Here is a 26,296-nt window from a genome sequence, read left to right on the forward strand (position 1 = left end):
GGAAAGTGCTTCTTCCTAAGCCACAATCGTAAACAGGTAAGAGTTCTACTTTAGGTCTGGGAGACCATATTCTTGCTACCATTCCACGCAACCTCTCACATCCATCCAGTTATGGTAATCCTAAAGCCTTCATACAGAATGAGATTTGAGATGAACTCTGAAGAAAGAGTAGATTTTTTTCAGATGAAGGTGGAGCCCAGAGTAGGGGAAAGCATTCCTAGAAGAAAGAATGGTTGTCCCATTTGCCTAAAATCAGGCTCTGGGGAGGGTGAAGCACGTTGAAGAAGATGATGAAGTGAAGAGTCTTAGATGCCACACTCAGAAGTTGGTAGGCAAAGGTGAGTCCATAAAAATGTTTGAGCTGAGGAACACATGCCTTGGTTTTTTAGGGAAGACAGTTTTTCCTGGCCTGGGATCCGAAAGAAACTTCTTACCTTATATGGAGAACATCAAGTTCCCAGCCTCGGCGAAGAAAATTTCTAAAGTAGATTTAATCCAACAGACACTCATGGAGTGCCAGGGATGGTGTTTTGTGTTAAATAATTTAATCATCGAACAAAACTCAATGAAGGAAATTCTATAAAGGGCTAAATTAACATGGTCCAGGCATGCAGCCTTCCAATGGTCTGATTGATGGTCCAAGTTTAGACTTTAAAGTTCTCAGAACAGTAGCTGGATCACCTGTACCTTTAACCACATCCTTAAATATTTTCTTTCCAATGAACTTTTCACTTAGAACCAAAACCAAGGAGTTCAAGATTCTGCACTTTGATGAGCACCATGACTTACAAGTGCAAATTATACTACAGGCTTTGAGATTCAGACCAGCGCTTACACGTTGTCCATCAGCGCAGTTGTCTAGTTTCAACTGTAAATACTGGAAACAAAAAAATAATCCTCATGAAAACAATATGCGACTTTGGGTGGAGCAATCTTTATACATAAACCAATGAAGAATGTTACCCAGCCATGGAGTCTGGGAAAGTAACCACTTTTTCCTTCTAGATTGTCATTACCTAACCTACTAGCATGGAGAAAGCTAATGTTCATTGCCTCCTCAGCAGATTTTTTTTTTTTTAAGATTTATTTATTGGAGAGAAAAAGAGTGTACACTGGGCTTGACCTCAGGACCCTGATCTCAGGACCTGAGCAGAAAGCTCAGCAGAGGGAGCCCCTTAGGCCCCCTTCCTCTTCAACGAATGTAAAATCTGATTAAGGCATCTTCCAAACATATCAACTAAAGTACGATTACTAAAGATGGGATGGAAATTTATAATCTACAAAAAAAAAAAAAAAACCACTTAAACCTCAAATCTTTACCACCGTTTTCAAAGTAACTGTAAGCTGAAACAGGAAATGTCTTAATTCATCATATTTAAAATTTTCCGACCTAAAGAAATCTGTGAGCTGCTGTCAGAGTTGCCCGATGGGTACAAACATAAACATCCGCAGAGGATTTAATTCTTTGAAGTGATTTCTACCCGCGATGTGGGTGCAGAACTGAGGACTGAGAGCAAGAGTCTGAGGCTCCAGGGCCGAGCCAGCCGGGCGCCTGCCTGCCCCGCGCACGGGAATTCAGCTCGCTGGCAGCTTAAACTCAGCAGTGCATCATTAAAATAAAATCCTGGGGGGGAAAAAAACAAACTTCCATCAATGTCGGAGCTCGTAGAGACAAGAAGCGATCCAATGCGTATTTATTCTAACAGCAAACACGGGATTGCAGCAACGCGTGCAGGGGTGAGCTCCCGCAGCTCGGCGCCGGTGAACGGACTCTTCTGCGCCACCTGGCGGCGGCCACGCAACTACGTGAAAGCCCAAGGTTTTTTTTCTTTTTCAGGATTTTATTTATTCGTGAGACACACAGAGAGACAGCTTTTTTTTCAAGATTTTATTTATTTATTCATGAGACGCAGAGAGAGAGAGAGGGAGAGGCAGAGACACAGGCAGAGGGAGAAGCAGGCTCCACGCAGGAGCCCGCTGCAGGACTCGATCCCCGCACTGGGGCCCCGCCCTGGGCCAAGGGCAGATGCTCAGCCGCGGGGCCACGCAGGCGGCCGCGCCCCAGGTCCTCCTCGGCGCCGTCAGGCCTCCCAACACCGCGTCGCGGGCAGCGGCCTCCGCACCGCCGCGCAGAAGATGGTGTCTCCCGGTGGCCGCACGGGAAGCCCGGGGCCGTGCTATTTCCTTCGCTCCTTCCTCCCCGAGGCTCGGCCCGCCCCGAGCCCTCCCTCCGTCCGCACCCGCAGGGCGCCCGCCCCCCCTCTCCCGGGTTCCCGCAGCACCGCCCCCGCCCCCGCCCCAGCCAATCCCCGCGCTGAGGACCCGCCCCCTCGCCGCCGGCAGCCAATGGCAGCGCAGCCCCGCCCTCCGCCCCGCCCCTGCCCCGCCCCCGCGTCCCGGAGCGCGAGCCGCGGGCTGGGGCTGGGGCTGGGGCTGGGGCTGGGCCTGGGCTGCGCGGCGCTGAGCCCGGGGCTCCGGGGCTGCGCTGCGGCGGCGGTGGGTCTCGGAGGCCGCGATCCAGCCCCGGGGGAGCCATGGATTCGCAGGGGCTGAAGGTGAGCGGGGCCGGGGGAGCACCGGGAAGGCGGGGGCGTCGCTCCGCGGCCGTGCCCTTGCAGCCGCGCTGCGCCAGGTGCCCGGCGGGGCGTGCGGGCCGCAGCTGCACCGCCGGGCTGCACCGTGGGGCTGCACCGCGGGGCTGCACCGCCTGGGCTGCACCTCCTGGGCTGCACCGCGGGGCTGCACCGCCGTGGGCCCTGCCTCGGGATCCACCCCCCTACCCTCCCCCCCCCACCCTCCCCACCCCCCCCCACCCTCCCCACCCCCCCGGGGCGAGCGTCCAGGGCTTCGTTAAGCCAACTGGGGCCGGCAAACCTGGCGGACGGAAGGGACCTTGCAGAGATTCCGTGAAAACAAACAGGCTTGGAAATGGAAGCGTCTTCGTTTTGGGGTGGTGGTCCCCGATTCATCTGTTAAGCAAATCTTTGAGCACCGACCACCTAGGAAATGATCTAAAAACAGGGACACGAGGCTTGGGAATTCAGAGTTTCTTCGCCAGCACATGTTGATGGGGGGCGGGGGGCTCGCTGGGTGTCCCCTGGAAGCTGGAGATAGTGATGAGCAGAAGTGAACAGCCCCTGCCTTCAGAGACTTTGCAGTTTAGTGCTGGGCAAAAACCTACACTCGATAAAGAGCTGTTGATAAGCAAACATAGTTATTTAAAAAAAAAATTTTTTTTTTTATTGGAGTTCAGTTTGCCAACATATAGCATAACACCCAGTGCTCATCCCCGCAAGTGCCCCATTGAGAGCGCGCTCTACTGCTGGCCCTGCCCTAAGCCCTGAAGAGGAGAAGCCCTGGATATCAAAACCAAGAAAAATTCTCCCAGGCTTGGAGCTTGCCTTTGAGTAGGAGTCAGATACGAAGTACTATGTTAGATGATGGTAAATGGAGGAAGGACACTGGCCATGAGAGGGACTGCTTGCTGCAAGGTCTTTTGCTTTTTTTTTTTGGCCTGAGTTACATTATTTTCTGAAGTCTTTTCCCATCTCTTTAATTTTTTCCATCACTTTAAATTATCCTTTGCACGACCACCCACATGAACTTTTTAATAAAAACACTTTTGTGCTGGGGATCCCTGGGTGGCTCAGAGGTTTGGCGCCTGCCTTTGGCCCAGGGCGTGATCCTGGAGTCCCCAGATCGAGTCCCACATCGGGCTCCCTGCGTGGAGCCTGCTTCCCCCTCTGCCTGTGTCTCTGCCTCACTCTCTCTGTGTGTGTGTGAGTCTCATGAAAAAATAAATAAAATCTTAAAAAAAACAAAAAACAAAAAACACTTTCGCACCAAATAGTTACCTGGTGCCTTACTGATACAAGAGAGCTTTGGTCCTTGTCTCACGGAGTCAAAGAAATGAATCTCGTGGACACAACAGAGTGAGCAAAGCAATCGAAGTTTACTAGGCCAAGATACAGAGGAAGCTCTCGGAAGTGACAGGGGTCCTGTAGGGGTTGCCACTGAGGGCTTTTAGTGGCCGTCTTTTATTGAGAACCTGAGAACCCATGGCCTTGAGATTCTTGTGCTGTCTTGGTTTGAGCAGGGACTATTGATAACACCTTAATGATCTATTTCTTTGCAGCCTGATGAGTTTCTGTGATTACTTGGTAGCCGATAAAGGGAGATACTCCCTAACATTTTGGAGCTAGGGTGCCAGGTTTATTATTTTCTATGGTTTTACTGGCTTATCTCGGTTTTCTTGGGATGGTTAGGAGCCTGACTCGGCCTTTCCTTATCTTTCCCTGCCTAGTCCCATCTGTCCCTAACTCATCCCTACATCATCATCACTTAGTCTAGAGGAGCAAATCCAAGTCCTTAATATGAGTGAGGCCTTGCTCGATCCTACCTTTCTCTCCAACCTCCTCACCCTGTAATCTCTGTCTTAAGACTCTAAAACAAGGAATGACCAACTTTCTCTATAAAAATAGTACATTATCTTGGGTTTTTCAGGCCAAAGTGTCTGGCATCTAATCTGCCATTGCAGCTTGAAAGCAGCCCTAGACATACTTAAATGAGCATGGCCCAGTTCCAATAAAACTTTATTCATGGACATTGAAATTTGAATTTCTTAACATTTTCATGTTGTGTTTTTTTCTTTTTTTTTCTTGAAGGGGCCCTGCCCCCTTCAACCATTTGAAAATGTATAAACCATTCTTACTTTGTTGACTGTACAAAAAGAGGTGGCAGGCCATAGTTTTTTTGCCAGTTCCTGCTCTACAATCTAGAATGACTTTCAGACTTCCCCGTCCCCACTCCGTCCATGTAAAATCATTGCTGATTTCTTGTGTCTGTTGTTGCGGTTCCTCTGCCTGGCTAACTCCTCTGCCTTCCTCAAAGATCATGAAAGGAAAGTAGGGAGAGTGTATGTGTGTGTGGGGGGGGGGGGGAGGGTGAGGTGTTCACCAGGCAGGAGGCAGTTCTGAAGTCCCCAAGGAGATTCTTTACCTTGATTTTATTCTTTCGTCCTCCCACACCCCAACCTCATTCTTCTACGTCTCCAAAGCACTTTATAAGCATTTTTTCCTGCTTGCATTTCCTGAATTATATTGGTTAGTCTGTAGATTCTTAGTCTCAGTTGTAGAATTTAAGCTGGGTCAGGAACCATGTCTTCTCCATCTTCACATTCATGGCATCTAGCCCAGTGCCTGGCACTAGTAGGCAGTAAACGTTTGTTGGACCGAACAAACCAAGGAATGAGAAAGTATGAAGAGTAGGAAGTAGGCTAGAGGAGCCGAAGAGCCTTACTGACTGGTTAGAATCAGGGGGACTGGGTAAACTGGAAGGGAGGATGCCAGGACTTGATTTCTGGCTTGGGGCAAGTAAATGGAAAGGTGAATCTGGAGCTTAGATGAGAGGTCTTGGCTGAATGCTACATTTTTTACTTCATCAATGTATGGGGTTCAGAGGAACTTTTTTTTAGGAGTTTTACAGTATGATGTTACGGTTAATCCTCACAATGATCTGTAAGTGATTAGCAGCGTTGTACAAATGAGCAAACTAAGGTACCCTAAGATGGACCAAAATTTTGAAATCTTTCCACCTTTAAATCCAAGTCCTTTTTATGTTACCTTTCCGGAGAGTTATGGGTGCTTAAATGCTGAACAGAGGTCCTTAGTTGTGGCAAACTAAGAGGTTATCTGCAATCTTAGGAGAAAAACTGCACTTGACTAAAGTGTGTTGTGGGCGTCCCAGGAACCAGAGGGCGGTAACCACAAGGAGGTAAGTGGAGTAAAAGTTAGGAATGTTTGCCTAACTGTTCTAGAGAAGCATGGGGACTGTGTAGCCCCCCAGAAATAACAGGCTGTTAAAAAAAAAAAGAGCTAAACAGACACTCATATTTCAATCCTGTCGGTCGCTGCTTCATCCCTACTTCTCGCTCCTGCTATCCCAGCTGCAGAGTCAGAGTAGGTGAGTATGGGATGGCCCACGTCGGTCAGTGAGGGAAGTCAGGTGTATCACAGCCGTAGTGAACGTGGCTTCCCTCTTTGATTAGGTTAGCAGCTAAGCCTTGGATGTGATCCTGAGAAAAAGCTGTAAAGCATAGACCCAATTAATCAGAAGTTAGTATCTCTTGATACTCGTTTTCTGCCGTGTAAATCTAAATAATGCAGTTTTGAAAAAAGCTTACAGATAGTAATTTCCACTAAAAAACAGTTTAGCACATTTGTTGCTACTGACAGTTATTTGTTGTAGAACTCAGAAAACAAGACAGCATTTGACAATGGATTGCTGAATTCGATTTGTCATTACTTTGTAATGCTTTAAAAACAAAATAGAAGCAAGATTTTTTTTTTGAAAGAATCCTCTGGTTTGGCAATGGAAGGCCCTTCTTATTCCTGTTTTTTGTCTGTTCTCCCATCTTCTAAAACCTTTAATAAAATGTAGGCAAAAGAAGGGCAAGAGGTGAAAGTAGCCTAATTTCAGCAGTGTTAACAAATATGTCAGAAAAAGAAGACTGAAATTATTAGAAAACATTGAGTTGTCCCAAAAATTTTGTGTTCATTGTGTTTTACATACCTTAATGTTAAGCTTTAGCCTTTAACAATATTTTCAGGAGCTTGGAAGAAAAAAAAATCATGTTATCTGACTTCAGATTATTCAAGATTTTAGATTAATATCTGTTTCTTATTTCCTTTTAGACTTTGATTCATTACTATTGTCAAGAGAGATATTTCCATCATGTGTTACTTATTGCCAGCGAAGGAGTTAAGAGGTATGCTAATGATCCAGTGTTCAGGTTTTATCATGCCTATGGTACATTAATGGAAGGTACGTGCTAATTATTAAATATGTTCCATACGTTTTAAATTCTTGTTTTGTACTCTGACAGTTTTTCACCTTGTAATTTTGATTTTCAGGTAAAACTCAAGACGCTCTTCGTGAATTTGAGGCTATTAAAAATAAACAAGATGTATCCCTTTGTTCTCTGATTGCACTGATATATGCCCATAAAATGAGTCCTAATCCAGGTATAGTATTTAAGTATAGTGCTTAGGACAATTTTTTCTACTCATTTCATTTATTTTTCTCAATTACCACAGCATTTAGTCTGATAATGCTTTATTATAATTTCCTGTAATTATTACTTTATCAGTTTGTTTTATCTTTCTGGCAAGGTTACAGATATATCAAGCACAAGAAATATATGTCTTATATCCCTTTCATATTCCTTATATCCTAAGACAGAAGTTTCATTAATATATAGGGATCATTTGAATTAATATCAAGTGGAATGTATATTAGCAATTATTAAACAAAGGACAGCCCAGAAGAAGTATATACATAAAGTGCTCTGCAGCAGCCAACTCTGTAGTTTGTTATGTGCAAAGCTGTAGCTACATGCAGTTTATCTCTTCCACTATATCTTAAGCTTCTTAAAGGCCTGTACACATCCGCACAAGGGTTGCTAACTCTTTGAAGATATTCAGTAAATTTCTATCTAGTGATAGGCTAGGAAATATAAGTTGATTATGGAAAGAACTTTATGCATAAACCAGCAATTAAAATTGTGTGAACTGTCAATATATGATGATTCTTAATGGCGGAAGCAGAATATCGTAATTATAGGTAATAAAGAGGAAATAAAAAAAAAAAGAGGAAATAGTACTGTATTCTTTTATATATATTCAGTAACAGCTAATAGCATTATAAATATAGATCATGTTTCAAATAATTAGACAAAAATCAGATGTTACAACTTTCTATAACATTAGAAAATTTTTTTCCTAAGCAAAGTATCACATACCTCCTTCACCCCACATGCACTTGCACAGATCAGCAAAAAAGTTAAAGCGTTAATATGTTTAACAAGTAAACAAGTCTAATGACTAGACTAATGCTTACTATCTGCAAGGGACCACGTCAAGTATGTTAGAGAATACAAAAGAATTGTAAGAAGTGATCCATGACATCAAGTTTATAGTCTCGTGAAGAAAAGAAAATGTAAAACCCACAAAGGTTAAATTCTAATGTTACTATTAAATAAAATTATAAGAAAACAAATGAGTCCAAAATGAACTGAAAATGGTATGAACTGCTAATCCATAGAAGAAATGGTATGTACTGTTAATCCATAGAACCTGTGAAGGTTTTGGGGAAGATGGGGCCTTTAATCTGGTCTTTGAAGGACAAGTAGGATTTGAATATATAGCAACTTGTCAGGATCAATCGATGGGCAAATATATGAAATGGTTCAGGATTAGGCTCCTTTTATGGATCTCTGTGATCCAGCAGGAGTGAGTTTAGGTGGAGCAGAGGATTTGCACAGAGAGATATAGCCAGTAAATCTAGAAAACACAAATTAGTGTAAAACATTTTCCTTTTAGGATCAAGTTTTCACTTAATTGATTATTCTCAAGAGTTAGTTCTGTTGGGAAATGTGATTTCCAGGACACCAAAAAAGATGGAGACAGAAATATTGTTTAGAAACACTTAAGTACTGACTCTACTTTCTACCATAGATGATTCTGAGTGGGTTTAAGCTCAGAAGGGACCCAGATATCCCTAGAAAGGGCCTCGGCGGTTCATGTCCATTCTTAAATGCTGACATAAGCCCTGATTAGAAAAGGACTTTGGTGCGTTAAGAACTTGAGCTGATATCTGGAAAGAGCCAGCTTTGAGCAGATGGTGTCACAGCTAACATATCCCCCACTTGGGATTTGATGGGCATCTGGCAGGAAACTACAGATCCTTCCCTGCCCTGATAAATTCTGTTTCTATAGAGCTCTGTCTCTATACCATGACTACTTAATGAAAACTTATGAAGGTGTTCAAGTGGGTGTATTGGAGGGTCTTCTTGCCAAGCAATCTGTAGCCTTCCAGAAACAGTTTTGTTTTGTGAACCCATAAAGTTGTGCCTTGGTGGTTCCACATTTAAGTTTAGGTTGATATCATTAGAGATAAAAGGAAGAGACGATACCTTTTTCTGGATGGCCATTTCCAGAAAGGTCATTGGTTAGAATCACAGCCTTCAACTTTGACATTTCTTGTAACTTATTGCATAGTTGATCCATATTCTGATTCAATTCAGGATTTGGATATAATCAGCCTTTGTGGCCTAAGCACACACGTAATAGATTTAATGGTTAGAGTTATTACAGGTAGACCATCTTTTAAGGGAGCTGCCAAGCAGCCAGTATTAAACCATGCAAATAATAGTAATTGTATTCCCTTTCACTGGCCTATGACAACAACAGCCAGTAATGTTTACATATTTTAGAATTGGATTAAGGAGTTGGGTAATTTGGGTACTAGTCCTCGATTTACCTCTAATAATTTTAGAATCATTGCTAGTTTTTTCAAGTTACTTACTGTTAAAAAAAATTGCCTATTTAGCCTTTATCTTGAGAATGACGTAAACTGTAGAACTACTGTACATTATAGTGGTCATTAATCACATGTGGCTGTTGAGTATTTGAAATGTATCTAGCTTGAGAAACTGAATTTTAAATTTAATTCTAATTAAATTTAAAACTGCTATTTGATTCAGTTTTTAGAAAAGTTATGTTTGGAACAATGAATATATGAATCTGCTGTTTTCAGCTATAAATTTTATGGAATCTAAGTACAAATCAAGTATTTTTTTATTAAATACTTTATTTACTTATTTATTTGCTAGAGAGTGAGCACGAGCAGGGGTGGAGGGATGGGCAGAGGGAGACTCAAACTCCTCACTGAGCAGGAAGCCAAGCAAAGGGCCCAGGCCCCTGAGATCTTGACCTGAGCCCAAGGTAGACACTTAACCGACTGAGCCACCCAGGTGCGCCCAAATCAAGTATTTTTGGAGAAAATTTAGCATCATAGTTGAGATGTACTTGGTATAAAATACATATCAGATTTTAAAAATTTAGTAAGAAAAAAGTATCTCAATAATTTTCATGTCAATTTTGTGTGGGAATGATAACTCGGATATATCAAGTTAAATAAAATGTATTATTAAAATCAATTTTACTTGTTTCTTTTTACTTCTTTGATGTGACTACTAGGAAATTTTAAATTACATACGTGGCTTGTATTTTATTTCTATTAGACAGTGGCACTATAGAGAGGACTATATTCTGTGCTCTGTTAATTGATCCATTATGAACACTTGATCTAGAATTTAATTTTCATTTAATGCCTTTTTCCCCTCCTAGATAGAGAAGCTATTCTGGAATCAGATGCCAGAATGAAGGAGCAACGTAAAGGAGCTGGGCCAAAAGCTTTGTACCATGCAGGCTTATTTTTATGGCACATTGGCCGTCTTGACAAAGCGAGAGAATATATTGACAGAATGATCAAAATGTCAAATGGCAGTAAAGAGGTAGTTGGGTTTCTTATTTTGAAATAGATATACTACTAAAGCTTATATTCAGTAGTATTCTTTGTTATTCTGCTCTTTTATCACTTTGTAAAGAGCAGCTTTATTTTAATATTATTTTATAAAATTGTGGTTGTCTAAGGTTGTTTACTCTCATGCTATTTATTAATTTTTGGAAAGATCCCTCTCTGATTCCTTCCCTCCCTTCTCTCCTTTTCTCTGTCCTTCCCTCTCATTCTCCTTATTGAGCTGCTCTAGATACAAGGAACCAATATTTGCACTGTTAATAAAACAAAGATGAGCAATGATGAAGGGAAAGGGAAACAGGTACTCCCAAGGTGGGAAATAATAAATGGGATGAAAAAAACAAGGAGACGTGTTGGTTCCAGGTATAGTGAGAAGCTCACATTTGATGGAAACACTGGGTACACAGATAAAGAAGGTGGAAGGAAAGCTTAGAGAGGTCGGGTGGGACAAAGTGAAGGGCCTTGGCTGCTAGCTACATACGTATATTTATATCTAGTGTGTTAGGCGTGGAGAGGTCATTGAGGTTTTTAATCGTGATGGTGGTATTATTAGAGTGCAAATTCACAAGACTGAATGATGGTTTATAGGATGAACTGACCCTGGGGAGAGTGCAGCCCCCAAAATGGTAGTATATACTTTCTGGCAGAAGGTTTTGAGGGCCTACAACTAAAATATTGTACTATGGTATGAGTTTGAGAATACTTAATACCCACAAGAGCTGCCAACTGATTATAAGTGGTGGGGGCAAAATTTTGAGGTGTCAGATATCAAGAATGTCTCCCTGAGGTCTTAAACCTGGACAGTTTCAGAGACTGGTTAACATAGAGAATATGTTGGGATGAGAAGGTAATCGTGGAGGGGGTAGGTGATATATTTGGTTCCAGGCATGCTATGTTTCTTTTTTTTTTTTTTTTTAATTTTTATTTATTTATGATAGTCACACAGAGAGAGAGAGAGAGAGGCAGAGACATAGGCAGAGGGAGAAGCAGGCTCCATGCACCGGGAGCCCGACGTGGGATTTGATCCTGGGTCTCCAGGATCGCACCCTGAGCCAAAGGCAGGCGCTAAACCGCTGCGCCACCCAGGGTTCCCACAGGCATGCTATGTTTCTGTCTCTGGTGGAACAGTGAGATGGAGATAGTAGATGAGCTCTTGGGGGAAAAAAAAAGTTTAAGAGGTATTGGACTAGAAATAAAGACTAGGAATCATCCACGCAGAGGCAATAGTTGAAATGATTCAAATGCAGACATTGACCTAGTGAGTAGAAATTGGATTGTTTTAGGAGTGCCTGGGTGACTCCGTCGGTTCATTATCTGCCTTTACTCAGGTCATGATCTCAGGGTCCTCTAGATTAAGCCCTGCATCAGGACCCTTGCTCAGCGGAGAGTCTGCATCCCCTCTTCTGCCCTTCCTCCCACCTCCTACCCCCATGCCTGGGCTCTCTTTTTCTCTCTTTCTCTCAAATAAATAAACTCCTTAAAAGAAAAAAGAAATAGTGTTGTTTTAGTATTTATATACGTCTTTTCAGGTGAGATAGAGGGAGATAAATATAATCCTAAAGACTTGTAAGTCTATGAATTGGCCTAGAAATTTTTTGATAGAAGGACAGATTTTACAATTTTTTATTTGACGTTGAAAAGTAAATTAACCTGTATCTATCTTCTTTTTAATCCTATAAACCTTATAAGCCACTGACTCACTAACATTTCTGAAAGTAAACATCCATGATTTCTTCAGCCTTTGAGTTCTGAGGCCATTGATCTTTCCATTTGAAATGCACTGGACTATCACAAGGATTAAGATAGTTGTCAGATTATCTTAATTTTTAATATGTATCAAGCAAGACACTGATGTTTTTCCATCTTAGTTCACATGGTCTGTTTGCCCAGAAAAGAGGTAACAGATTCTTGTTTGTGTGTTGAGTTACATATTTAACAATTATGATTAATGATTTACTAGCAAAGTCCCAGATAAGAATATTGGTTATTTAGGATTCATGGAATATTTGACAAATTTTTTAATATTGAACACGTTATAACCGTAAGAGCTGAAAATACCTAACAGTTCACAAGATTCTAGGCTGGAAAAGATTTGAAAACAGTTTAACTGAACACTTTTATAATTCGTAACATTTTTTGACAGGGTGATTTCTTTACTAATCACAAAAAAAGGACATCAGGTTTACCTCTTTCATCTATACTTATTTCTTTCATTTCCAATAAAATGGATATATGATTAGAATTGTTCATCCTACAGGGACAGATTTTGAAAGCATGGCTTGACCTCACAAAAGGAAAAGAACCTTACACTAAAAAAGCACTGAAATGTTTTGAAGAGGAATTACAAGATGGAAATGATATTTTTGCTCTGCTGGGTAAGGTGAGTTGGAGTTAGGGTAAATCATGTTTTAAAACGTATTCATAATATATTTGAAGCCCAACAAACCTGAATAACTCAAGAAAGATAATAATTGTCGTGTTACTTTTTTCAGCTCTCAACTATAGGAGGGACTTGGATTTTATTTGTATAGGTCAGTGAATGACAAACCAGAGGAATGTATTCCTTACCAACTTCCTGAATCTAGATTGGTTTTGTTTTTGTTGGTGGTGGTATTGGTTCCTATATTAGTTACTCACTAAACATTCATAGTTTGTCTAACATGTGCAAAGCATCATTCTAGATACCAGGGATACCCTGAAGTAAAATAAAACTTCTTGCTTTTATGGAGCTTGTACTCTGTTGTTGGAGACAGACAAAAAAAATAAGTAAATTACATAGTATAGTAGAAGGTGGGAAGTGCAGTGGAAAAATAAATCTGGTAAAGGGGGAGACGTAGAGCTGGGGTATGAATTTTCAGGTTTAAATGATGTGATCAGAGAAAGTGACATTTGATCCAAGACTTCTAGGATGTGAGAGTTAAAGTTCTGTGGGCACCTGCAGGAAGCATTACAAATAGAGGAGATAACAAGTTGAAATACCGTAAGTCGTGTTCTAGGCATTGCTGGGAGGCCAGGAGATGAACATGGAATGAGCGAGGTGGAGAGCAGAAGTAGAGGCTGGAGGAAAAGAAGGTGGGGTGGGGACAGGTGGGCATGAGGGTAGTGAAGAGAGGCAAGGCTAATTGTATAAAGCCTTTGGCTTTTAATTTGAACCAGATAGATAGGCAGCCAGTGACCTTACATTGTGAGGGATGAGCAATTAATTGGCGAAGTCATTAGAAATCATTGGTAGGTAGGAATGTATTATTCAGACCTTTTTCTTTAGTTCCATTGATGCCTTCAGAATGCCTTAAAATTATTTAAATTTTTGGTTTAGCAACAGGAAATTAAAATTATATGTTAGGAGAACAGCTTGTTAGATAAGCAGTAATTTGGGGGGGATAAAAAAGAAGAGGAGAGGATTATTAGTGTCTTGACTGTTAATATCCCCAACTCACTCTTGCCCATTTCTCTGGCTACTGAACTTGTTCAGTTTGGTGCCACCACTAGTTCTCCAGGTGATTGGAGTCAAGTGTTAACTGACGGCACTGCTAGAGAAATTGAGTTTTATCGAGTTTTTCTTATCATTTCACCTCCTCCCTATTCCTTAAAGAAAAACTAGTTGATAATCTTCTAAGGTGGGCCTCTTTCAGGTGTTAACATGGTTTAGGAGGGATTTACCTTTTTCCTCCAATACTTAAGATTGGTTTAAATTCTTTTTCTGATACCACCCACCCCAATTATGTGTTTATTTTTCAATTAATTCAAGAGGATGTTTGCATTAGCCTAATTCCAACTTGGAATAACATGATCCAAATACACAGGAAATTTAGTTTCATTTAATATATATGTGGCATCATATGGGAAGTGATGGTGTAAGGAAGTAATAGATGTGGTCTTTTAGCATGATTTTCTTTTTTACATTGCCAGCTTTTTAGGTAGAGTCTAAAGATCTATGTAATTTGAAAAAATTCTCTGCATTAATCTTTCTCAGTTACTCCAAAATTTTAATAATTTATTTTGACATAGTGTCATCTTTGGATGGTCTCAGACTTTCTTTTAATTATATGGGAATATAATTATATGGGAATATTACATGAGATATAATTTCAAACAGATTTTAGGATTATATTGCAATTATATATCTTTTGAAATGGATGTTCATTTTGAACTGAGATATTCTAGGACTAGATTTATTCCTAATGGAGATCTTGAAGCAAATTTTTGAAAATCTGATATGTGATAAATATCATTCATAAAGTGCTAACTCTATAGCTTTATTTTTTTACTATGAAAGTAATACATAGACGTAAAAATATTCAATTTCAATAATATTTGAATTAAAAAATATTACCATTAGAGATAACCAGTTAAACTATTATATTATAAATGAAATCTCTTCATTTCAGTAAATACAGATCTATAAATCTACATAGCCATCTAAAATTTGGTTAAATAGGTATGCTATAATTTAATCCTGTAGGGACATTTTGGATTTTTTTAATTATACTTATTATAGGGACGCCTGGGTGACGCAGTGGTTGAGCACTGAGCTCCTTGCAAGGAGTCTGCTTCTCCCTCTGCCTATGTCTCTGCCTCTCTCTCTGTGTGTCTCATGAATAAATAAATAGAATTTAAAAAAAATTTTGGATTTATTATAAATCTGTCATGAGTATAATGTACTATTTTAATGCGTGTTCTTATTCAATTATTTCCTTAAGATACTTCCTAGAATTGAAAATGTTGAGCTAGAATGAATTGCTTGGATTTTATTTGGCTTATTCTTTAAAGTCTTATCTTCTGTAGCCAGAAAGTAATTAAAAAAAAAAAAAAAAGATACAGAATCTTCATTTTGGATACTATTTGCAAATATCCTGGAAATATTTTATTCTGAAAGATAATCTTTCTGTTCTAGTTATTAGGGGTTTATAACAAAGCCACTTACATAAAATATTTTTTGTTCTGAAGTTTTAAAATTTTAATTTCTTAAAAACTTATTTTGTATTCCTCATTATAAAAATGATAACTGTTCCTTACGGAAAAGTCAGAAAACAAAAATACAGAACATGTTAAACACTAGTATTCTATGTATCCCAGGATAATTGCTGTGAGAAGCTCGGCGTATGTGATCACAGTTTTGATGTCATGTTTTTTTCTCCCATTAGGCACAATGCCTTGAGATGCACCAGAATTATTCCGGTGCTCTGGAGGCTGTGAACCAGATAATAGTGAACTTTCCAAGTTTCCTTCCAGCTTTTATAAAGAAAATGAAACTACAACTCGCCTTACAGGATTGGGACCAGACTGTTGAAACAGCACAGAGGTTAAGTAAAAAAAGATAATACAAATACCTTGGATGTGGTTATATAATTTCCATTAAAAAAAAAAATCTGTGTGTATTTTTTTATCATATTTGAAGTTTGATTTTTTTCAAACAATAGAGAATTGAAGAAGACCTTAATACTGCATTGTTTTTAAAAACTGAATTTATTGATTTACATAAATATCTGAAGAGCTGTTCTAAAACACTCTTATGCAAATATCCCTGCCCTTGGGAAGCTGATATTCAAATGAGAGGAACCATATAATCAGAACAAATAAGAGGTTATGTAGTATGTTAGAGAGCTCTGAGTGCTGTGGAGAAAAGAGAAAGCTGGAAATTGAGATAGGGAGTGGGAAGAGGGATTCAGTTTTATGGGATGACAGTTGAACTAAGGGAACAAGCCATGCAGATATCTGGGGGAAGACTTTGCAGAAAGAAGGGAAAGCAAGTGCAAAGACCTAGAGGCAATAGTTTGGGTCATATTTTTAAGGAGTGGGAGGAGATAAAACGGCTGGGCAGCGAAGTCAGCAGAAGGTGGACAGGGGAGCCAGCATGTGCAGGGTCTTGGTTACCTTAAGGATCTGGATTTTTCTTCTGAAGTGTGAAGTCATTGGAGGAATCCTTTTCTCCTGCCCCTCCTCCTTTTCCTTCTTTCTCCATTTGCCCTCTCACTTCTCCACCTTTTTGTTGCTGTTGTTGTTTAAGAAACCAGCCTTTTATCCTGTCCGTTTTCTGTAAGAATTCTGTTGATTACATGCCACATACTATATAACTTGTTGCTTATCCTCTGAACTTCCTATAAATTGGTACTGGATATAAAGACTTGGTTAGGTACATGTTCGAATTTTTTTCTTTTTTTTTTTTTTGCAGTTACTTTGTAAGTGGTGATGGGTTCTTTCATCAAAGGGACATAATCTTTCCTTATCTTTTTGTGGTATTAGTAGAATATTTTTTTAAAGAGAGGTAGTGCGGGGAGGGGCAGAGGTAGAGGAGGTAGAGATAGAATCCCAAACAGGCTCCACACCTACTGTGGGGTTTGAGCTCAACAGTCCCAAGACCCTCACCTAAGCCAAAATCAAGAGTTGGACACTTGACTGAGCCACCCAGGCACCTTATTAGCAGAAATTTGTGCTAACTACATAGGTGCTTTAGAATTATAATAGGGTTATATTATTCTTTCTTCATTTCTTAGCTGGAATACTATTAAAAAAAAACCTTCTAATCTACTGGTTGGTTATTTGGTGTTATGGTTCATATAAGAAAAATTAAATGAATGCTTGAGTCTTTTATTTCTGGGTTTCAAAAAACAAACAAAAAAAAATTTAAAAATTCTGTGGCATCCTGCAATGGTGACTGATTAGTAGCTTGGATTTGTTTGTATAACATGGATTTAACTTGTGTGTTTCTAAACATTTCGGTTATTTTAGGTGCTCAAATTGTTTCCTCTTTGGCTGTTAGTAGCCTCTTAAAATTAGTTCTTAGGTTCTTTTCATATGATCCTAGTAGTCTTTCATAGTTTCCTTGCTATTTGGTGGATAGCAAGATATACCTGGGTCAATTTGGATATTTGCTGCCCCAAACAAGTATTAGCCATTGTGGAATGCAATCTAATCCCTTTTAGTGGGAAATGATATTTGGAGGCCACAATTTGGGCATTGGTAACTCTTTGATGTTTAGATTTTTCTAGATTTCTTTTCCGGGCACTGTGTGAGTGAAAGGGCTAGGAGGGGTATCAATATAATATATAAGAAATATATTTTGAGGGATGTGTATAAAAAATAGACTTGTTATATAGTTTTTAAACTTGATTTTTCTTTTTTTTTTAAAGATTTGTTTTAGAGAGAGAGAGAGTTCACAAGGGGTGGGGGGAGAGGTAGAGGGAGAAGGAAACTCAAGTCGCTTCAGTGCTGAGTGTGGAGCCAATGTGGGACTCAGTCTTACCATTCTGAGATCACTACCTGAGCTGAAACCGAGAGTTGGATACTTAGCTAACTGCACCACTCGGGTGCCCCTAAATTTGATTTTTCTTTAGTGTTTTGTGGATATTCTTTTATATCCATTCACACAGATATACATAATTATTTTTAACAATAAAAATATCTATAAAATAAACATACAGATAGTTGATTTTTTCCCATTGGTAGACATTTAGGCCTTTACACACACACACACACACACCCCTCTATGCACATATGGGTGTATTTCTGGAAGATTGCTTCCCAAATGCTTTAAAGGGAATCATATTTGTTAGGGTGGGCTAAGATCCTATAAAGAACAGGTCTAAATACATAATTTTTTTTTCTTGTCATACGTAACTATTTTGAGTGGACGTAAATCTCAATGAAGCAGCCGTCCTCCACACTGTCATTGAGGGACCTGGTCCCTTTCTGTCTGTGATTCTTCTCATCCTAAAACCTCATACCATTGGTATCCAGCTGGTGCAAAGGGAAAGAGAGTGTGGAGGGTTCATTCTATTTTCCTTAAAAGCCCAGGCCCAGGCATGGCAGGCGTAGCTTTGTCTCCTGCAGGCCGCATCTAATTCCAAAGGTGGCAGGAAAATGTAGGCCAGCTGTGTGCTCGAGCCAATGGGGAGATCGTAGATTTGAGGAGACAGTTTGCAATCTCAACCTCAGGAATGCATCTGAAACTTTGGAAGACACTACCAAGTTGTTCTCCTAAGAAGTTATACTAATTTGTACTCCTATCAGTAGCCTGTGGAATGCCCCCTCCCTTGTCCTTATCAATTCTGGCTATTATCGGTGGTTTTCTGTTTTTGTTTTTAACAATTTTAATAGTAGTAGTCGAATCTGGTAAAATAAAACCTTATTTTTATTTTCGTTTCTCTGATTATGTTGAGATTGAGCATCTTTCTTTTTTTTTTTTAAAGATTTTATTTATTCATGAGAGACACAGGCAGAGGGAGAAGCAGGCTCGATGCAGGGAACTTGATTCGGAACTTGATCCTGGGACTCCGGGATCATGCCCTGAGCCAAAAGCAGATGGAGATTGAGCATTTTTTTAATCCTAAAAGCTGTTTTTCCCCCTGTATAGTGACTGGTCCTTTTTTTTTTTTTAAAACTGGGTCAATTCTTTCTTATATTTCAAATGGATTTTTATATTTTTTAGGGAAAGGTCTCTATCATGTTTCTTTTTCGATAGTTTTCTTGGCTCTTTTGCAATTGACTAACTTATCAAGTTAAAAAAATAGAAACCTTATAAGATTTTGGTTTGAATTGCATTAAATCTATAGATTATTTAGGGAAAAAAAAATTTAACCAAAAATGAGTGTATTATCGTGTGGCAGCTATTGAGGCATAGCAAACAGCTACAGATCTCAGGGCATATGACGGTAAGCACTCATTTCTCATTTTGGTGGGGATCCTCTGACCTCCACAGGCTTGCCTGGTATTCTGCTTCAAATTTTAGATCCAGCCGGGTGGGGATGGCACCTCATTGCAGTTTGGTCTCTGGTCAGCTCTGAGGGTGCTCTTCTCTGGGCACAAGCCAGAGAGCACCAACTACCCAGAGGAAGCTCTGCTCATGGTGATAGCAGAGACGTAAGGGACAGCCAGAAATATTCGGTGCCTCTGAAACTTTGGTGTGGCACACTGCCACTCCTACTCACATTCCATTGATTAATATAAGGAAGATGTCCAGGGCCATAGCCAAGAAGCAGTAAAGTACATGTCAGCATTTATAGGAGCAGTGGCTCACTTTCATGGCAGAAAGCATGTATTAATGGAAAGTGGGAAAATTAAAGCTAATAATTCAGTGTACCACACCATTCATGATAAGAAAACCTAAGTGTGTTAGTTACCCCATTTGTTCATTTTTTTTTTTTAAATGTTTTTGCGTAAGGTTTAGGAATTTATATAGCGTTTGCATTTTTTTTTTACTAAGTTTATATCTTTTTTTGGGGAAGGGGAGCTGTTCCTATTACTAATAAGGTATTTTTCCATAATATTTTCTGATGTGTTTTTATCACATAGAAATCTGTTTTCATGTTGTGAACTACATTAACAGATTTTTAAATGTTTAACCCATCTTTTCATTCCTGAAATTCTTGTAATAAATCTTCCTGGTCAAGGTGAATTCTTTTTTTGTGAGAAGGAGAGGGTGGTGGAAGGAGGAAGAGAGAGAGTCTTAAGCAGGCTCCACATCCCACATGGAGCCTGACGTGGGGCTCCATCTCACAACAATGAGATTATGACCTGAGCCGAAATCAAGAGTAGAATGCTTAACTGAGCTATCCAGGTGCCCCAAATTCTTTTTTTTGTTATTTTATTTATTTGAGAGAGAGAGAGTGCACGAGTGAGCAAACATGAGCTGGGGAAGGGAGAGGGAGAAGCAGACTCCCCACTGAGCAGGGTCCCTGACATAGGGCTACATCCAAGGACCCTGGGAATCATGACCTGAGCAGACACTTAACCAACTAAGCCATCCAGGTGCTCCCAAATTATTCTCTTAATATACTGTTTTATATGGTAAACTAATACTTTATTTAGGATCGCCAAAGGATTTAAAGAGACTGATACAATCTATTCATATCTTTTTTTTATTCATATCTTTTTAAAACTAATATTATTAAAGATTAAGATTCAGAGGTATTTTTTAGCTTAAATAATGAGGTTGGTAATCTTAATAAAAGATATATTATTTTACTAATTAAAATTACTATTTAGACAGGGGAATTGACCAGAAAACTGACTCTTCAAACCCTCAAATGAAAGAAAACACATTAAGCTATTTCAACATTAAGTGAAACGTTATTTCTGCAGGTTAATGCTTCAAGATAATCAAAATGTGGAAGCGCTAAGAATCCTGGCTCTTTACTATTTGTGCAGGGAGGGGGATATAGAGAAGGTAAGTTGTATTATACTATTTAAGTTTCCTGTATTAAAAAAATATGTAGTTACACACACATCTGCACATACATTAGAACCTTGAAGAGCTCTTTCAGAATGTGTGGCATGGTAAGTTTTACTTGATTCCTAGAAATACACTTGAACATATTGATGAGCTTCTTAAATCAACTAATAAAGCAAAATAACGGAATAGTTAAAATACCTTGAAAATTCCTTAAATCATTAATTAAAGCATAAGTGGTTTTCTACATTAAAACTCACATCCAGTAATCTACATGATTAATGTAACTGGTAATGCTAGGTATGAAAGAATGTGTACTCAAAATATAATTTGTAGTATTTTTACAGTTTGAGTTTGCATCATTTAAATGGGCTTAGGATGACATCCCACTGGACCTTATAATAAGATACACATTTTTCTAGTAGTGATTATGTACTGCATTATGGAATGCCAAAACCCAGTCTGAAGCAAACAGTGTCACAAAATAGTAGTATAACAAGTAGTAGATTTGAATTGTGTTTAGTCTGGTTAAATTGTTAAATGTGACAACAACTAACTAAGAAGTTCTTCAGTAAATACTAGAGGAATTTTACCAGGGGCAACTCTTCAGTAAATTTTCCAGGCATTAAAATTACTTACAGTGTCATAATGATTTTTCTGTTCTAGAGAATATTTTAATATAAGCCAGACTATATAGTTAATCCAAAATCTGATCTCATATAATGCCAATGTTTATATGTTGTTGTGGATATCTCATGTGTGTCATGAAGTAATTATTGAAGAGGGATCTTGGCATATATAGTTAATTGAGCATTATGGATATCTTTGCCTACCCAAAGGTTTCCATTCAATAACAAATATTTTAAAAACACATAGGGTTATTTTATTTTATTTTTTTTAAGTTTTATTTATTTAAGTAATTTCTCTACCCAAAGTGGGAACTCATGACCCTGAGACCAAGAGTTGCATGCTCTTCTGACTAAGCAAGCCAGGGACCCCTAAAAGACTTATTTTATTTTATTTTATTTTATTTTATTTTATTTTATTTATTTTTTATTATTTTATTTTATTTTATTTAAAATTTTTTTTATTGGAGTTCAATTTGCCAACATATAGCATAACACCCAGTGCTCATGCCCCTCTCAGTGCCCATCACCCAGTCACCCCAGCCCCCCGGCCAACCTCCCCTTCCACTACCCCTTGTTCATTTCCCAGAGTTAGGTGTCTCTCATGTTTTGTCTCCCTCACTGATATTTTCACTCATTTTCTCTCCTTTCCCTTTATTCCCTTTCACTAATTTTTATATTTCCCAAATGAATGAGACCATATAATGTTTGTCCTTTTCCGATTTACTTATTTCACTCAGCATAATACCCTCCAGGTCCATCCACGTCAAAGCAAATGGTAAAAGACACATTTTAAAACTCAATTCCTTATTCATAATTCTTGAACTTTTTAAAAGAACTTTTAATACATTTCGCAGCATAGAAGATTTCACTGGACAAGAGGGAATTTATAAAAGCAAAGATTTTTTAATATTAACATTTATTAGTGTATATGTCATATATTCATTTTATCGTAGTTTGTTTTAAAATTATCCTGATACTTTTGTTTTAGGCTGCCACCAAGCTGGAAAACTTAGAAAGTGCATTGGATGCCATGGAACCACAGAATGGTCAACTTTTTTATAAGATCACATTAGCCTTCAGCAGAACTGTAAGAGTGCCTGATATGCAACAGCTCTGTTATCTGTGGCTGGGAATATAAAATAAGTCACAAAGGTTGAGGTATCAAAGAGCCTTTCGCCCAGAATGAAAATATCATACATATATAAGTGTGTGATACCTTCCTTAAAAAGTCAGTTCAGAGGAGATATGATTTTCAACCACAAGAAGGCATCATGGAGGCTTGTTGAGCCTTTAAGGATAGGGAAATGGGAAATTCCAAAGGAAATGGAAAGTCATTTATTTTATTCAGAGCATAGGATTTATAAGTAGGATTATTCTTTTGTTTTTTGAAACTACAGTCGACCCTTGAACAGCACAGGTTTGAACTGTGTGAATCCACTGAATGCAGGTGTTTTCAGTCAAGACAGTACAGTACTGTAAAGTATTTTTCATATGATTTTCTTTTCTCTAACTTTATCGTAAGAATATATAATATAACATACAAAATATGTGTTAGTAGACTGTTTATGTTATCAGGAAGATGTGGTTAGTGGTAGGCTATTAAGTGTTTGGGCATGCAGATTTTCAACAGTGAGGGAAGAGGTGGTATGTGGGTGATAGCACCCTACCCTGCATTATTCAAGGGTCAATTGTATTTGAAAAGAAGTTTTAACATGGGTAACAGACAATTTTGGTTGGGATCTTGTTCTTTTAAAAAATATACAATAGTAAAGAAATGTTTTTATTACAACATCCAATAAGAAGATAATCAGGAATGGAATAGGAGACTTTCAAAACCAATACAAGGAATGAGAGGTTTGGAAAGTTCTTAATTAAACTAGGAAAAAAATAAGGAAAACAGTACACACAGGTAGGTAAAATACTAAATATATAATTGAAGGAAGAAAGGATCTTTATTTTTTTATTGTTTAAATTTTTTTAAAGTTTTAATTTATTCATGAGAGAAACAGAGAAAGAGAGAGAGAGAGAAAGAGATAGGCAGAGGGAGAAGCAGGCTCCATGCAGGGAGCCCGACATGGGACCTGATCCCGGATCTCCAGGATCACACCCCAGGCCCAAGGCAGCGCTAAACCACTGAGCCACTGGGGCTGCCCTAGTATTTTACTCTTAAAAGTTATTATGTTAGGACATTGCATACTTCCTTTAGCAGAGTTGCCATTTCTGGAAACATAGTTGAAGCTTTTTCCACAAAAATTCTAACATATGATCTTTTAAAATATTTTCCCTGGTGGCGTACCTTCTCCTTAGGGGAAAAACAAATCCTTGTCCTGTATTTTGATTAGAGTTATAGATAGATAGGTAGTTTTAGATATAGACATAAATATAGATTTATATGTGTAAAAATATATAAAAACACACATATATATATAAACTTAAAGTAACAATTTTCTTGTCTAATTTGTAAAACAATCATGAGACAGTTCTAAAAAATATACTTGTGCAGCAACATCATTAGAGTATACTTTTCAAAAAGCTATTGTGTAAAAGCACTGCTCATTAGGACTTTCATTCTGATGGGATATAAACTTTCTTGCTGTATGTACTGTCTAGATAGTAAATAGAGAAGTTTTAGGTTTTTATTATTAAATAATTTTAAGTCTATTTCTATGAAATACAAATAATCCGTTATCTTTAGGAAAAAATAATCCTCCCACCTGAGTAGAAATGTTTGACTTTCTAGTCTAAAACTTCTTTTTTCTTTTTAGTGTGGGCGAAGTCAACTCATTCTTCAAAAAATTCAGACATTACTGGAAAGAGCTTTTAGTTTAACCCCTCAGCAATCAGAATTTGCTACAGAACTTGGATATCAAATGATTTTACAAGGAAAAGTTAAAGAGGCACTGAAGTGGTATAAGACGGCCCTAACACTTGATGAAACTAATATTCCTGCGCTAGCTGGTATGACAGCTGTTTATAAATGTTCTTCAGATAGGTGCAAGTAACAATTCCTTTTAATACCTGCTGTTAAAAAGATGTATGTTGTGGATTTCTAAAATTAAAATGTCCTTCATTATCCACAATAGAAAAAATACCCCACGGATCTTTTTTTTTTTTTTTTAAACATTTTATTTATTCATGAGAATACACAGAGAGGAGACAGAGATAGAGGCAGAGGGAGAAGCAGGCTCCATGCAGGGAGCCCGACGTGGGACTCAATCCCGGGTCCCCAGGATCAGGCCCTGGGCTGAAGGCAGGAGCTAAACCACTGAGCCACCCAGGCTGCCCCCCACAGATCTTTAAAACTAAAGTCTTTATTTCTTAAATAATATCTTAAGAGAATATATTTTTATGCGATAGTTCCTATAAATTCTGAATTTCTTACTACCTGATTTTAATTTGCGTACAAAGCTGCCCATTTTCTTTTCATTTCTTCTTTTTCCTTTTTTAAGAATCTGAGGTAGTACTACTTGAATGTATTATAGTTTATGATAATGTATTAATACTTTAATATATTATGGGGGAAATGTGTTTTATTGTTTGAAGTGTACAAGGCTGAATTGATGTGGACTTTGACTATTTTTGTCCTGTTTGGTTTTAGGGTTTATCCGATGTCAATTAATAGAAGGACAGTTACAGGACGCAGATCAGCAGCTAGAGTTCCTTAGTGAAATTCAGCAGTCTATTGGAAAATCTCCGGTACAGTGTTTTATTTTATCAGATGGTAGATCCTAGCTACTGCTTATAAAATACGAGATTTTAAATTTTAGTACTAGTAATGGATTTAAGGACTAATATATACAAATTTTAATATATAATTGCATTTACTAACTTACCTCCATGCATAATTAGACTTTAAATATTCTCGTGTAAGATTCTAAAAGTTTGTCCAAGCTAATACTTGAATTTGAACAAATATTGCACATAAATAGCACTTCATATACGTTTGAAATATAAGTAGAAATAAACGGCTTTGCAACTGAATGGGATAATTAATGACAACTACTTAATTTCTAGGAATTAACCTATTTACGTGCGATTCTTGCAATGAAGAAAAATAAACCACGAGAAGAAGTTATTAATTTGTTAAACGATGTTCTGGACACTCATTTTTCACAGCTAGAAGATTTACCACTTGGCATACAGTATTTTGAGAGCCTAAATCCTGATTTCTTGCTGGAAATTATTACAGAATATCTGAATTTCTGTCCAATGCAGGTAATTCTGGGACTTAATTTCAGTGAAAATATTTACAACATCATTTACACGGTGTCACATGTTAGATTGTATCAGCATTTGACAGTGGCAGTATTGGTATCTGTATTAGTTGAAATAGTTTTAAAATCAGAATATTTATACTGACTCCTATCAAATATTAAATGTATTTGTTTACAAATATTCACACGTAGTTCATAAAGTCTTAAAATCCTAAGTTCAGAAAAAATATTAGAAGTCTTTTAATTCAGATGTGCTTGCGATACTTGAATGTGCTGCATAACATCCACGTCAAATGCCCATCCAGCCTCTGAGTACACTCAAAAATGCAGTTCTTACTGTATGACTATGACTATTACACTGTAGTTCCTATGTTGCCAGACTCAACTTTGTCTTATAAAAAAAATTCACCCTTTTCCTGGTAGTCCTGCTCTCTGAGGTGGCACAGAGCAAGTTGTTACTTTGCCAAAGCAAGAATTATTCCTCATTCATAAAACAGACCTTTGGATTTTAGAAATTAGTTTTCATGTTCCCCCCCAAACAATTCCAGGCTTTTAGCTATTTATTTTTTATGTGACTTAATTAGAACCCTGGTCGTGAGCCTGAGGGTAGCCTTCATTTTGTTAGTCAGCTCTCAGCTCACGCGCTGTTGCGTATACGGGTTTGACCTTGGCAGATCCTCTGCCTCCCTGATTCTGGATGTTTCTCTAGCTTTTTTCTGTGATTCATTATCGACCCCTGTTGAATTAATAGTTGATGTAAGTCCTAGGTCTATTATTCATATAATTTAGGACCCACATGTAGACTGTATATTTATCCCTATGAAATTTTATCTCCTCAGATTCATCTTGTAACTCCAGGTTACCATATTCTTTTAGATCCTGATTATCATCTATTTATATGATCTTTA

General features: G+C 38.4%; 1 protein-coding gene across 2 annotated transcripts in view; it reads left to right on the forward strand.

Moving 5' to 3' along the window:
- The first annotated feature begins 2,418 nt into the window (after nt 1-2,418).
- TTC21B (tetratricopeptide repeat domain 21B) overlaps nt 2,419-26,296 on the forward strand; it is a 78,095-nt gene continuing 54,217 nt past the window's right edge. The window contains exons 1-11 of one of the 2 annotated variants that reach the window (XM_072811445.1): nt 2,419-2,555; nt 6,693-6,766; nt 6,912-7,022; nt 10,188-10,354; nt 12,635-12,757; nt 15,522-15,679; nt 20,458-20,542; nt 22,163-22,261; nt 23,940-24,132; nt 24,773-24,870; nt 25,189-25,389. In XM_072811445.1, coding sequence (XP_072667546.1) covers nt 6,733-6,766; nt 6,912-7,022; nt 10,188-10,354; nt 12,635-12,757; nt 15,522-15,679; nt 20,458-20,542; nt 22,163-22,261; nt 23,940-24,132; nt 24,773-24,870; nt 25,189-25,389 — 1,269 coding nt within the window. In that variant the 5' untranslated portion in view covers nt 2,419-2,555; nt 6,693-6,732. Of the gene's footprint in view, nt 2,556-6,692; nt 6,823-6,911; nt 7,023-10,187; nt 10,355-12,634; nt 12,758-15,521; nt 15,680-20,457; nt 20,543-22,162; nt 22,262-23,939; nt 24,133-24,772; nt 24,871-25,188; nt 25,390-26,296 lie in introns of both variants that reach the window. The other variant, XM_072811444.1, reaches the window with a different exon arrangement.

Source organism: Canis lupus, chromosome 34 (assembly GCF_048164855.1).
Source record: "Canis lupus baileyi chromosome 34, mCanLup2.hap1, whole genome shotgun sequence".
Lineage (NCBI taxonomy): Eukaryota > Metazoa > Chordata > Mammalia > Carnivora > Canidae > Canis > Canis lupus.